Below are 15,537 nucleotides of genomic sequence, written 5' to 3'. Positions count from 1 at the left end.
GGAGGTGGGTGTGGTTATAAAGGAGCCACTTGAGGGATTCTTTTGGTGTTGAACTGTTCAGTACCTTTACTGTGGTGGTGGATACAGGAACTTAGAAATGTAATAAAATGGCATAGAACTTCACCTCACAGCTGTCAGGATGGTTATCATCAAAAAGTCTACAAATAGTGGTCGCTTTGGCAGTACATATACTAAAATTGGAATGATACAGAGAAGATTAGCATGGCCCCTGCGCAAGGATGACATGCAAATTCGTGAAGCATTCCATATTTTTACTTTGTTATACAGCAGAAACTAACACAACATTGTAAAGCAATTATGCTCCAATAAAGATGTTTAAAAAAAAAAGTCTACAGATAACACATGTTGGATGGGAATTCCCTGGCGGTCCAGTGGTTAGGGCTCCGTACTTTCACTGCGAGGGCCCAGGTTCAATCCCTGGTTGGGGAACTAAGATCCCGCAAGGTGCGCGGTGTGGCCAAAAAAATAGCACACATTTTGGGGAGTATGTGGAGAAAGGGGAACCCTTGTACACTGTTGATGGGAAAACACTAATTCAGAAAGATACATGCACCCCAGTGTTCATAGCAGCACAATTTACAATAGCCAGCACATGGAAGCACCCCAAGTGCCCATTAACAGATGATTGGATTAAGGAGATTTGGCATACACACGCACACGCGCGCACACACACACACACACACACACACACACACACACACACAATGGAATATTACTCAGCCATAAAACAGAATGAAATTCTGCCATTTACAGCAATGTGGATGGACCTTGAGGGCATTATGCTAAGTGAGATAACTGAGACAGAGAAAGACAAATACTGTATGATATCATTTACACGTGGAGTCAAAAAATAATGCAAATGAATGTATATGCAAAACAGAAACATTCACAGAGGACAAACGTACGGTTACCGAAGGGGAGATGGAAGCGGGGGGAGGGACAAATTAGGGGTGTGGGATTAACAGATACAGACCACTATGTATAAAATCAGTAAGCAACAGGATGTACAATATAACACAGGAAATTATGGCCGTTATCTTATAATAACCTAAAATGGAATATAATCTGCAAGAATACTGAATCACTATGCTGTACACCTGAAACTAATGTAATACTGTAAATCAACTATACTTCAATTTAAAAGATGGCATAGAACTAAACACACACACAAATAAGTGCAATGAAAATTGGAGATATCTGAATGAGATCAGTGGATTGTGTCAATGTCAATATCCTGGTTGTGATATCACACTACAGTTTTGTAAGGTGTTACCACTGGGGGAAACTGGGTAAAGGGTACGTAGGCTCTCTCTGTATTATTTCTGATTTGGGATCCATAATTATCTTAAAATTAAAAGTTTATTTTAAAAATAAAATACAGATACCTCCAAAACATAAAATATATGGATTTATTATTTAGAGCCAAACTTGGGATGCCACAGTTTTTGAGTCCTGAAGCCCAGAGTCTTTTACGAATGCTTTTCAAACGAAATCCTGCAAACAGATTAGGTAAAATTTTTAATTAATTTGTTTCTTTTGTGTGTTTGTTGGTGTTTGTTTTCTAGGGGGGAGATGGATATTTGTGTTTGTTGTGGGATTATGAAATAGTAGGACAAATGTTAAAAGTGAAGACTGAATAAACAATATATATATTTATCCTTGAAATAAAATTACCATTTAATCAAAACTAGTCAATTTTTGATAGGCGCAGGACCAGATGGAGTTGAAGAAATTAAAAGACATTCATTTTTCTCAACAATAGACTGGAATGTAAGTATAGAATGAAAGCTTGCTTGAAATTTTTTTTATAATTAACACATGTCTAAGTCTCTCATTTTTCCTCCAGAAACTGTATAGAAGAGAAATTCATCCACCTTTTAAACCTGCAACTGGCAGGCCTGAAGATACTTTCTATTTTGATCCTGAGTTTACTGCGAAAACTCCCAAAGGTAAGGAGAAAACGTGAAAACCCAAATATAAGGCAATGTACTTTTTTTTCTTGTTCAATCAGAAAATCTTATCTAGTATAACTCTATATACTGTCCTCATTTCTTCCCTTCATACACTACCCCTGCTGTAATAACTAGATCATTAGTAAATCCTTTATAGCATTTTATAGAAGTCAAGATCCTTCTTAAATCTTTTAGCAAATTATGTTGTACCTTAAACTTCCATACAATTTGTGTGAAAAAATTATTTGGTTGTGCGTTTATTTACCTGTAGCTATGTTCACATGAAATACCACAGCATAAGTAGTGCCCTTTAAAATTCTAATATTATATGGTATTCTGGAAGTACTTACAAAGTTCAAATCCCAAGCATAACTTAAACTTCATGTGAGGTGTGATAACTTCAAAATGATTCATATCGTGTATCAGGCTTTATCCTAAAATTGCACAAACAGTGACTATTAGAGAAGTGATCTTTGAAATGGTAAGTTGTATTTCATTCATTAGTGTGTGTATTATACATAATGGTGTTTTTCACTCTAATGTTCTCTCATTTAGGTGTATCAGATCCCAGGTTTATCACTGACAAGCAAATAAATAGAAAATGTACTTGCGTGTATTTCCCATAGAGTGTATCATTCAAACCTTGCTATAAAGCTTTACAGCCAAAAGTCTAACAATCTATATTAAGCAATGATGGGTGTTTATTTTTGTAAGGCAGCCTTAGAAATTTGGATTAACACATGAACAGAATTTTATCAAATGTATAGACAGTGATATGCATAGAACTGATGATATATGGTAATGTTTTACTTTTCTTTCTCAATACAATTTGTCCTGATAGAGGAAAAAATCTTAGAATAGAGCAGTTCTATATTATATTCTGCCCAGATAGGTTCTCTTAGCAGAAGTCTTCAGTATAATTCTGTCACATTGACGTAGAATTCACTAAACAATATATATTGCTGAGAATATCAAGCTGATATTAAAAGAGAACTTTATGTGGAGTTGATGTTTAAGTAGATTTACCTGTTTTTTGCTTGCCTTTAGCCTTTATAGTATGTTTATAAATATTAGTATGCCTAATTGTATGTTTATATTTATGAATAACATATTTATTATACTTGTATTATTTCTTTTTTAGTGAGCATTAACTATATTGTGAAAGTATTTTTCTGTTTTTGTTAATGCCAGTAGATTCCACATAAATAATTTGAATAACAATACATGTCACGTCATAAAACATTTTAAGGACTACGTACTGTGATTGTCCTAGTGTGTGTGTGTGTATATATATATATATATATATATATATATATATATATATATATAAATTTGATCTTTTACATGTATAATAATTTTATCTTCAGTTTAGATTTCTAGATTCTGACATTATGTATTGAGACCACTGGACTAAATCCCTTTCTCCTAAATTATCTGCAGATCAACCTTATATCTCCCCCTAACCAGGAGCCATAGCATTGTTAGGTTATTATTTAGGGCTGCACTGTCCAATGTGGTAGCCGGTAGCCATATGTGGCTGTTTAAATTTAAATTAATTAAAATGTAAAATTTTGTTTCTTAGTCACACTAACCACATCTCGAATTTTCAGTAGCTACATGTGGCTAGGGGCTACTGTATTGGGCAGCACAGATAAAGAAAATTTCCATCACTGCAGGAAAGTCTTTGGGACAGTGCTAATTTAGAATATATTAACCCAGTAATTCATTAATTTAGTATATTCTTCAAATGAATTAGCAATTTTCTGGGCTCTGAGGGACTAGGATGTTAGAGTTTTGATGGCAATAAGCCATCAGGACAGATCTGATACAGTGCCTTACTTAGTTATCCTGGAAACACTGGATACCTGAGAAGTGGAATTCCAGAATAAGTGAGAACGGTCATAATGTTGACAATTCTTCCCTTAATTACCTTTCAAAGCAATTACTTTCTTAGTAATTTATTATTCTTTTCAGATTCACCTGGCATTCCACCTAGTGCTAATGCACATCAGCTTTTTCGGGGGTTTAGTTTTGTAGCTATTACCTCAGATGATGAAAGCCAAGCTATGCAGACAGTTGGTGTGCACTCAATTGTTCAGGTGAGTGAATGTCTTAAGTAATTTTAAATTTGAAGTGTTGTAAGATACAGTTCATTGTGTGGATAATTATGTTAGATTTGATCTGCTGACCTTAAGTGAGCAGCTTAAAATACATTTTATATCATTGACATTACTCTTAGAAACTCCTTTCATATACCTTTGAAAAGGTTGCATGAGCCAGAATCCTGGATACCTATCTGACTTGAAAGTAGAATTCTAAGAGAGTTGAGATAAGTTTCACCATCTTGTCTCTCGTCTCCTGTGCCTTAGAATGTTTATTGGGCCTAATTTGTTTCATCCTCTGTCTCTGTTAGATCAGCTGTGGTGAGCTGAGGTCTCCTAGTTCACTGATACTTTAGAACAGGGGTCAGCGGACTTTTTCTGTAAGGACCAGATAATAAATATTTGAGGCTTCGTAGGCTCTATGGATCTCTGTTGCGACTACTCAACTCTGCCGTTGTAGCACAAAAGCAGTCATAGATTGTATGTAAATGAATGAACATGGCTGTGTGCCAATAAAACTTTGTTTAGCAAAAACTGGTAGTGAACCAGATTTGGCCCACAGGCCATAGTTTGCCAACCTCTGCCATAGAAATATATAAGAAATAAAAATAAACTTAAATTTTAAGTTTTCCAAGATTTGTGTCCTTGTTCTTTTGGAGCCCCATTGTCATTAGGAAGAAATGGTTATGGGTACTGCCTTAGGGTACCTCCCTCCTTATCCCATCTGTTGATCACAGTGGGAGAAAAAGGAGCTACAGAAGCAGGTTTCTGAGTGTGTGTGTTTGTAGCAGGCGACTGCACTGCTAAATTAAATGTTATTAGAGGAACACAAATAGTACAAACCATTAGATTTATTTCTTCCCATCGTAGTATCATGGAAAGATAAATTAAATTCATCTTCTTAATCATAGAGGGAACTAGATATATCTTTTGAAGCACTGAATTGTTTTTAGGGTATACTTAGTGCTTGAATTTGCTTGATGATTAAGTTGCTTTTGCGCTAAAGTTTTTTTCACAAGTCAGTTATCTTGCTTTCCACTTTCTAGAAAACCAATTTAAGCACTGTTTTTTGAACAAAGTTCATGTTGAAATAGTCTGTCCCTTTTATTATGACAAGCATGTGATGAATTCTCTAGAATGTATGTTTATGATTTCTGTGTGGTGCATCGGAGAGAAGAATCCAGATGTTCTAATTCTGAATCCTCCTAAATCTTTTCTTCTATACCAGAGGTTTCAAATGTCTCCCCGTTTGCAAAGGTATTTCAAAGACCTATAGCCATTTGGGGAGTAGAATGGGGCATAACCACTGTCAAGGCTGTCGGCCCCTTATCATGTAGCTCTGTGTTTCTTGTTGTACATATTCAGTTTTTTCTTTTCAACATAAGCCTTTTTTAAAGGCATATTTCTTGCTGTGCATTGTATCGTAGACACTTCAGAAATGCACAGTTGTAGAAGAATATATGCAGAAAATTTCATTTTTACTTTTACTAAATTCATTTATATTTATAGTTAAGGCCAATAATGCATGCTGAGTAACATGTTTCCCTATTATGTAATGTACCAAAGTCATTACAGGGCTCTTCATCAATTTATAATTGTGTTTGTAGCAGTTACACAGGAACAGTATTCAGTTTACTGATGGATATGAAGTAAAAGAAGATATTGGGGTTGGCTCCTACTCCGTTTGCAAGAGATGTATACATAAAGCCACAAACATGGAGTTTGCAGTGAAGGTAAGTGTTTTTAGATTTCAAATGCACCTCTGACAGTTCTTATTCATGCATGCTAGTACCAGTTAAAAATTATAGTCTTCTTTGGTAAGTGTGCCTTTTGTTTTAAAAAGGTAAGGTGATTTAAATGTCTGGCTAGTGATCTTCAGGGATCTTAATCTGGAACCATAGATCCTCCTATGAGCTCAAAAGGTAAGGCAGCATACATCCAGTTTGTGGAGGGCAGTACCACTTTACACCTGACCTGGTTTTTAGTAGCACCCCGTGTACTCTCAGAAGTCCCTCGTTTATGGTCAAGATGTCAGGGAGTTCCTCGGAATTATATGCCAAATTTTGTATGTTTACATTTTTATGGCAAAAATGTTCATACCATCTTTCACATTTAGAAGGATCTGTGAACCAATAAAAGAATAAGAACCACTGTCATAAAATATATTATCATTAGCTGTTTTAAGTTCGTCAAGCATCCTAAGACAGTAAAGATTTTCTAAGCCAAAAACCAACGCACATACCTCTGTAATAAAGTTCGAGTCCAAACCTTTAGTTATAAGTGAACAAATACTATATTCAAGTTTCTGCCTTTTCACTTCTTGAGTTGGATGCCTCTGCTCTCCCATCACAAACAATTCAAGTAATGTCTAAAGCTTTCAACTTAATTTGAGCCTTAGAACTAGTCTATAACTATGGGTAGCTCGTGTTTAGTTAGTGGGGAAAGTGGCATTAATTATTATTACTTCTATCCTTCCACCAATCTGTCCGTTTATCTAGATCTAGTATGATTTTACTGTGTAAAAGTAAAAATAAATGTGCTTTATGTATGCATAGCAAATATCTGGGAGGACACACCCAAAAATGGTTGCTGCTTTTTTAAACTTGGATGTAATTGTTCTAAAAAGTCATCAGTGTCTGTAAGGCATTCTGTCAGTTAAAAGGATGAACCATAGAAATACATTTTAATTTGCTCCTCTACTCAGTGAAATGTGGGGTACATAGAAATTTTCAAACTGCACACATGAAAGGAGAGAATGTGAATAATGTACTTGGTAGGCAATCTAAGAATGTATCTTGCCTCCATAAACACATCAGAAAAAAGCAGAAGTGTCCTGAGGCCTCCTTCAAATTATAGAAACCAGGAGCAGTATACCAAAACCTTGAGAACATCCTCCAGCTATATGTGGATTCTTGTGACTTAAATTAGATCCCTAAAACCAATCCCAGCACTTGATTCTACTGAAATTACTACATATCTAAGATTCACAAGCAGAGTTATGGATATAATGTAAGCTGGGCTCAAGATTAGCAGATCAGAGAGAATGTTGCCCAAAATAAAACCTCCCCAATTCTCTGGTGGTCCAGTGGTTAGGATGCCACGCTTCCACTGCAGGGAGCACGGGTTCAATCCCTGGTCCAGGAGCTAAGATCCCACAAGCCATGTGATGCAGCCAAAAAATAAGTAAATAATAAATTTTAAAAAATAAAATAAAACCTCCCAATGTGTTCTGGTTTTCAAAAGACTAACCCCAAATCATCTCCCTTGAGTCAGCATGTCTATTCCATGTACCTTTCCTCTTAATCATCCATTTGCCTGATTCTGCACTATCATTTGCAGTTGATCACAGTGGACGCCTGTACGTTTGACTTACCTGTTCTCCAAATAAAGAACTGTTTTCACAACTAAATCCATTTCAGATAGCAGATTTGGCTCATATTGAGAGTTGCAAGCTCTTTCCTAGGATGCTGAAGCGTTTGGGTATTTATTGCATACATAATTACTAAGCTGTTTTAAAACTGAAAGTATGAAGGTCACAAAATTTATTTCAGACTACATTTTGGATGAAATGAAAGGAAAACTTGTTGCCTTTTCTTTTTTTTTTTTTTCCAGTTTTTTTTTTTGGCTGCATTGGGTCTTCGTTGCTACACAGGCTTTCTCTAGTTGCAGCGAGCGGGGGCTACTCTTCGTTGCGGTGTGTGGGCTTCTCAATGCAGTGGCTTCTCTTGTTGCGGAGCATGGGCTCTAGGCGTGCGAGCTTCAGCAGTTGTGGCACATGGGCCCCAGAGCACGCAGGCTTCAGTAGTTGTGGCTCGCAGGCTCTAGAGTGCAGTCTCAGTAGTTGTAGTGCACGGGCTTAGTTGCTCTGCGGCTTGTGGGATCTTCCCGGACCAGGGATCGAACCCGTGTCCCCTGCACTGGCAGGCAGATTCTTAACCACTGTGCCACCAGGGAAGTCCTTGTTGCCTTTTTAAAAATATAATGTTACTTTAACAGATTAAAACATTAACAGAAGTATTTTTAAGAAGCAGGTGACATAAAAGAGTTGGAAAGCTAAATTAGTATTTTTAAGGGCTTTATTGTAATAATTAAACTTCATTCTAGCCAAGTAGAATTCTAGGTATGGTATTCTGCTTAGCTTTCTTCCTAGCTTCAAAAATAAAGTTTGTTCTACATAACTATTAATTTTTTATAAGTAGCTTACAACTGATGGGATATTCCATTGAAGCATTTTATTAAAGAAAGTAAATTCAATAAACAAATGCTAACGGTGATATTATAAATACATCTTGCTCTTAATTATCTGTATTGATAGGGGTTAGAAGTTAACTGAGGGCTTCCCTGGTGGTGCAGTGGTTAAGAATCTGCCTGCCAATGCAGGGGACACGGGTTTGAGCCCGGCTCCAGGAAGATCCCACGTGCTGCAGAGCAGCTAAGCCCGTGTGCCACAACTACTGAGCCTGCGCTCTAGATCCTGTTAGCCGCAACTACTGAAGCCCACGTGCCACAACTACTGAAGCCCGTGCTCCGCAACAAGAGAGGCCACCGCGATGAGAAGCCCGCGCACCACAATGAAGAGTAGCCCCTACTTGCCGCACCTAGAGAAAGCCCACGCACAGCAACGAAGACCCAACACAGCCAAAAATAAACAAATAAATAAATCTTCTTTTTGTTTTTTTTTAAAGTTAACTGCGTTCCCAAAGGTGTAAGACATTGAAGGCTGGAAGAAAGATATGTTAACTGTGTTCTTGGTACCTTTTCTTGAGGCTTTTGAGTTTTTATTAAATCCTAAACTTGCTAAAAACTTAAACTAGACAGACCTGGTTTGAATGTGACTCATGGCGTAGAGTTTACTTTACAGCCTTGCCATCTATATCAAGACTGGCTTTCAAATTTTGATTAGACAGTCTGGCCAGGTACTTGAATAAAAATGGTTGATAAATGGCTTATAAATACAGTGTTTACACAAAATAACACCTAAGCCTGTAGTTGTAAATACTTAACGTTTATACTGTATAGTTCATGAGATTTTATGATAAATATTTGCCTTTTAGATTATTGATAAAAGCAAGAGAGACCCTACAGAAGAAATTGAAATTCTTCTTCGTTATGGACAACATCCAAACATTATTACTCTAAAGGATGTAAGTAGATTCTTTAACGTAGATCATTTGACTCAGTTGTCTAACTCATATTTGGAATGTTTTCAAATATCATGTGGTAGACAAAGAATTCGATATAGTGAGTAAAAAAAATAAATTAGAGGCCAACATATATAGCATAATTCCAGTTATAGAGAAAAATGTTTAGTTAATTTTTCTGCCTTTAAGGAAAAAAAGTATTACATTATTGCTTTTAATATCAGTATTTACTGGAACACTTGGGTATTAATTATGTTCAGGACTGACAAGTCTCAGGCTCCACAGGCTCCCCAAACTGTCTTCCACAGTACTGCCAGAGAGAGCTGTCCCTTATATCTAACCATGTTACTTCCCTGCCTACAGTTCATGTTCCCCATCACCTCTGGTCCCTGCATTCCTCCATCTGTAGTAGTTTTCACACTTCCTCACACACCCTATGCTCCAGCCATGCTCAAGTATGTACAAATTTTTCTTAACATGCCTCGTTTTGTTCTGCTGCTCTGTCTTTGAATTTATGATTCACTCAATTGAGAATGCCATTTCCCTTTTTTGCCTGGCTAACCACCACACAACTAAGACTTAGCTAAGGCGTTACTTCCTTCAGGAATCCTGCCCTGCCCATCACCACCCCCCAGACAAGTGAAGTTTCCTTTCCCTGCTACTTATAGCTTTCATCATAACAGAGGTGTTGGCAAAGGGTGCGAACTCCTCAGGCAGCATTAAGTCCTCTCTTGCTCAGGGTGCCCACATAGGCTGAAAGGCCGTGTCTGGGTATTGTAGACCAGAGGTGTCATGTAGCCAGCTAAGCCAGAGGACTCCTAAGGTACCTTTCACCTCTGAGGTTCTGTGAATTCCAACGTTTATCCTCCCTTCTCCTTCCTAACTGAAACTCTAATTTCCTCAGAATAATTTATCACTGTTCATTGTTAGAGGAGAATGTTAACTTAGTCCCATTAAATGTTTCACTTAAGTGACTCTTTAATTAATATAACCTCCAAGAATCCAGCCAAGTAAATTAAAAAGGAAATGTAGAAAACACTTTCTCTCAGCCTTTCCTGGGGAACTCCCTAAGCTGTTGCTATTTTTTACATCTTTGCTCCTTCCTTCATTTCAAATTCCAAAGTCTCTAAAATTATCCCCACTTTTGTTACAGCATCTCCAACATTTTTTTAAACTCTTATTTCTATGTCTGTTTCTCCCTACTAGAATAAAAACTTTGAGGGCAGGTACCTTGTTTTCTCTATATTTGGGGCCCTAATACATGGTACCTGTTAGGGAGCTAAGCAGAAGTGTGCAGTAACTCTATGAGAAGAGGGGAATAAAAGGGCCTGAAGTTTAAGGAGAGGGTTATTTCAGTTTGGGATTGCCTAGAGTACAAATCCAAAATTACAGTGAGCTTTCTTTTTCGACATTAGGAGTAAATTGGTATGCTTCTGCGTGGTTGAATGGAATTTCTCTTTGCTACTTAATCTTCCTACTTAGTTCTTGCCACAGCTTGTCTTTCGATTTAATCAAAACCAGAATAATTCTTTGTACTGTATGTATAAATACAGAAGTTCTGCAGTTGCAGAAGTTCCAGGAAGATCACAGCAGCATGTCTTTCTACCAGTCCCTCTCATCATTAGTAGGTAGAAAGATCAAGAAGAGCACACCCTAAGAGCAGAAGTTCAGTGCCCCTTCGGATACCATACCCATACTTATTTTGATTGCCATGAGTTAAGGTTCACAGAAGGAAACTAAAGGTTATTTTTCTGACATTCAGTCTCATCAATTCCTATTTTAATATCTTTATGTGTATAAAATGGTTTGCAAATTTTATATCCTTCATTGGTTGTGATAAGTAAAATTTTCCTTGTATGTAAAGTGAGTTTTAATTTCTCCTTTACTATGCCAAACTGTGTGCTGAGCACATGTAAAGCTTCACATAATTTTTTACATTTTGCTGTTAAATGTTACAGGTATATGATGATGGAAAATATGTGTATGTAGTGACAGAACTTATGAAAGGGGGTGAATTGCTGGATAAAATTCTTAGACAGAAATTTTTCTCTGAACGAGAGGCCAGTGCTGTCCTGTTTACTATAACCAAAACTGTTGAATATCTTCACGCACAAGGGGTAAGTCTTTTTAATGTTTTACATATATGCACACACACACACATATATATATAATGTCTTATAAAATTTGGTATAAAATACCAAATACTCTTTTTCTTACCTTTTCTTTCTTAATGTTTGAGCTGAAATTACAAAGGTAGAAGTTAGTTTATGCCTGTAATGAAAAATATATTAGCTTAATTATCCTACTGTTCTTCCTCTATGTAGACTTCTCCCATTGAGCTTGAAATTCTTTTTTGTTTCTTTCTTTTTTTAATTTAATTTAATTTTTTAACTTTTAATTTTATATTGGAGTATAGTTGATTAACAATGTTGTGAGAGTTTCAGGTGTACAGCAAAGTGATTCAGTTATACATATAAATGTATCTGTTCTTTTTCAAATTTTTTTCCCATTTAGGTTGTTATATAATATTGAGCAGAGTTCCCTGTGTTATATAGTGGGTCCTTGATGGTTATCCGTTTTAAATATAGCAGTGTGTACATGTCATGAGCTTGAAGTTCTACTTTGAAATTTTAGCTTGTTTATAAACATTACATTTTTATGCTTCCCAAGAAGTGAGTGAGATTTTGTGACCTGGAAGATGTAGCACCGTTTTTGCTAGGCCACTGTGTACTTTTGAGAACTGGGCCCATTTTGAGTTTAGAAGTGAACCAGAGAGTCATGGGTTGTATTCACTTATAAAAGGAAATCCTTCAAACAGATGAGGCCAAATAGCCACCTGGTTTCTGGATGGTGGATGCTTTCCTCCTTTCTTCCTGCATATAGATTTTTAGTAAGTGGCAAAAAAAAATCATATTTTTAAAAGAAGAGAAGTCTGGGAGGGAAGGGGAACAAAGGAGAGATGAGGGGAGGAAGGAAAGGAGGACAGCAGAGGAGTGAAGAGGAATGGGAAACAAGAAAAGAATAAGAGATCTCTTCTTAAGGAGTTTATTTTCAGTACGTTATTCTCGTTTTCTTTGCCCCTAGAAGCTAACAAATGAAATGTGTTAATTTAATTCTAGAGCTTCTTGACTTGTAGCTGCTCAAGATTTGCCTAGTACTGGGATTGGAAATTGGTAGAACTCAGTTTTCACTGAAGAATTTGTGAGTTTGCAATCATCTAACTCTTCTATGTTCTTTTCTCAGTGCCTCAGCAGTAATTAGTTATTAAAATGGTCTGGAGAAATAGTGTTCCGGATGTTAGGACCTAAAACTGAGGTTATTGATTAGAACATAGACTCAAAATTTGGTGATGGAGGAAAGACATAAGTCTAATAAGGAGTGTCAGAGAGGCTTATGATAAAAGAAGTATTCACGTAGGTGATTAAAGGGGGAAAGTAATACAAACTCTAAAGGAATGGTATCTTTTTGTGTTTGTGACTTTGTTACTTGGATATCAAGTAGGCAGTACTTACGTAAATCTGGGAGTTTTTTTTCCTTTTTACTCCTAAAACCCATGCCTGTTCCATTGAGCCTGTCTGTATATGTTTGTTGTATTCATCCATTGTACACGCCATTCCCTCTACTTAGAATGACTACCCCCACTCTTCTGACTTGTTCATTCTGTTCTTCAGATGTTGGATCAGTTGTTACCTCCTCTAGAGACCCTTCCTGACCCGCTCAAGTTATGCCCCATCTCTCACCTATTTATTCTCTGCCTCCCTTACTACTAAGTTCCTAGCATATAAAGGCAAGGATCTTACACGTCTTGTTCACCAAAGTATCTGCAGCTCCTTGTATAATACCCTGATACATGATACACATTCCATAAATATTTGTTGAACTATGAATAACCTGGAGACAGATATTACTGCTATTTGCATTTTTCCTTAATCCGCTTACTTAATTGGACAAAGAGGGGGAAGGTAAGTACTGTTCTTTCTTCCTCCTCACCTTGCCCCAGTTCTGTGTTGCAGTTATATTACACTGTCAGCATTTTATAATGTTGGGATAATGTAAAGGTTGGTACCCATCATCTTGTTAAGTGCATTGCTTGACAGTTTGTGAATAAATAATTTTCCATAATGGAAATGTATTGTTAATGCACCTCTTTAATTTGTATTTCAATTAGGTGGTTCACAGAGACTTGAAACCTAGCAACATTCTTTATGTGGATGAATCTGGCAATCCAGAATCTATTCGAATTTGTGATTTTGGCTTTGCCAAACAGCTAAGAGCAGAAAATGGTCTTCTCATGACTCCTTGTTATACTGCAAATTTTGTTGCACCAGAGGTAATTGCGAAAGAGTTTGCTTGCAATATTTCAGTATGTTTAAAAACTCATTTACTGTGTTTAATATAGAATAGTTAATAGTTGTTTAACTGAAGAGTTAGTTACTGAGCAAATAATTAGAATGAAATGTCAGCCCTTTTTCTTCTGTTGGTAGTTCATCCTGTCATCAATCCAGTACTACCTACAATGCTTTTCCTGCTCTGACTTCTGTCTTTCTGCATAATCACACATCTATAGCTAACTACTATCACTGACACTTCCGTGCTTGTCAGTGCATGGAGTTAAATGGAAACTAGCTTATTCTTCCCCTTTCCTAACACCCTTCGAATTTCCTGGTTTTGTCACCATCTTCCTTGTATTTCTAAGGCTAAAACACCATGGGCTCTTCTTGTCTTTAGCTGTATAACCAGGTACCATCTCTTTTATCCCCTGCAACTGGTTCGGGGCTCTTCTGTTCACAGAACTGTCATCCTAGCCCCTGCTTCCCTCACCACACCCCCAGATGACTGCCGCAGCCTAGGTGCGCGTTGCTTCCTTTTGTTGTTCTGTGATCAGTCCACAAAGAAGCTACAAAGCTGCTGAAGTCTTCTTCAAGCACTGCTTTGATCAGGTTGCTTCTTTTCCTAAGAAATTGCAGTTCCCTACTGTAGCAACTCTAAAATCCACTGCTTTGCCCTCAAAATTTCTTGCCTTTTGATTATCACTGTGTAAAAAATTGTAACTACAATACTTAATCCTAATATAGGGCTTATGTGCCAGTCACATATATTAACGGATTTCATCCTCAGAGATATAATTTATATATAATAATTCATTCTCATTATAACTTATGTGAGGTGAGTACTTTTATTTGCATTTTATAGGAAACCAGGTGCACAGTGAGGGGGTGATGTCATTTGCCTGTGGTCAGATCTAGATCTGAGCCCAGGCAACCTGGCTGCAAAGTCTATGCTTTTACCATGTGCTAGATATTTCACAAAAATTGTAATAGTTGATAATGTTAAGATAGTTGGATCCCCCCTCTGTTTCCCAAACTTTTTGTAATTTTGTTACTTTTTAGATAGAAAAATATTTTTTAAAGATTATTTGAGTCTGTTCTCCCAGAGATACTAGAACTGATGAGGGACAGATTCTTTTCTTTGTCCACATATCCACAGCCTCTGACACACATTGGTGTCCAAGCATGACCCCCTAATCCAGCCATCTAATTTTTCCTCATGATTGTTTCCTGCTTCATATAAGCAGTCTGCTTCTTGAAATCACCATGTAGCTTTTATGCCTTGGCACACTGGAATGGTTTTTGGAATGTTTTTTGCTTTAGACCCTGCCTCTGAATTCTCCTTCAGGAAATCTTCAGTGATCATACTGTCCTTAGACCTCTTAACTCTTTGTCTCCTCTTTACCATTTAGTCATCTGGGTTAAAACTTTAAAGTCCTCCTGAAATCTTCCTTGTCTGTTATTTCTCCATATTTAGTCTGTTGCCAAATCCTTTCCATTCTGATTCCTAAATACCGTAGACCCCTTTTCCCTTACCCCATACATCCAATCTTTTTTTTTTAAATTTTATCTTGCCGTATAACATACAGTAAGATATATTTTTTAATGCTTTTCTTTTTAAAAAAATTTATTTTATTTACTTATCTTTGGTTGCATTGGGCCTTCGTTGCTGTGCGCGGGCTTTCTCTAGTTGCGGAGAGCGGGGGCTACTCTTCGTTGCGGTGCACGAGCTTCTCATTGCAGTGGCTCCTCTTGTTTCGGAGCATGGGCTCTAGAGTGCAGGCTTAGTAGTTGTGGCACATGGGCTCAGTAGTTGTGGCTCGCGGGCTCTAGAGTATAGGCTCGGTAGTTGTGGTGTGGCACATGGGCTTAGTTGCTCTGTGGCATGTGGGATCTTCCCGGACCAGGGCTCAAACCCGTGTCCCCTGCATTGGCAGGCAGATTCTTAACCACTGCACCACCAGGGAAGCCCTATACATCCAATCTTTACTAA

The 15,537-nt window shown here is 37.2% G+C and overlaps 1 protein-coding gene and 1 non-coding gene across 3 annotated transcripts in view; both read left to right on the top strand.

The window, feature by feature from the left end:
- The window catches only part of RPS6KA3 (ribosomal protein S6 kinase A3), a 105,458-nt gene that overhangs the window by 82,940 nt on the left and 6,981 nt on the right, over positions 1–15,537 (top strand). The window contains exons 11-18 of one of the 2 annotated variants that reach the window (XM_065900546.1): positions 1,442–1,530; positions 1,727–1,791; positions 1,868–1,970; positions 3,948–4,072; positions 5,683–5,808; positions 9,130–9,219; positions 11,175–11,333; positions 13,385–13,546. In XM_065900546.1, the coding sequence (XP_065756618.1) occupies positions 1,442–1,530; positions 1,727–1,791; positions 1,868–1,970; positions 3,948–4,072; positions 5,683–5,808; positions 9,130–9,219; positions 11,175–11,333; positions 13,385–13,546 (919 nt within the window). The remainder of the gene's footprint in view (positions 1–1,441; positions 1,531–1,726; positions 1,792–1,867; positions 1,971–3,947; positions 4,073–5,682; positions 5,809–9,129; positions 9,220–11,174; positions 11,334–13,384; positions 13,547–15,537) is intronic. The other variant, XM_065900547.1, reaches the window with a different exon arrangement.
- LOC136143190 (U6 spliceosomal RNA) lies at positions 168–274 on the top strand. Its single transcript, XR_010657885.1, has one exon. It is a non-coding gene; the product is annotated as a U6 spliceosomal RNA (small nuclear RNA).

This window comes from Phocoena phocoena, chromosome X (assembly GCF_963924675.1).
Source record: "Phocoena phocoena chromosome X, mPhoPho1.1, whole genome shotgun sequence".
NCBI classification, from domain to species: Eukaryota; Metazoa; Chordata; class Mammalia; order Artiodactyla; family Phocoenidae; genus Phocoena; species Phocoena phocoena.
Note: the sequence above shows the minus strand (reverse complement) of the source record. Positions and strands in the feature narration are given on the sequence as shown.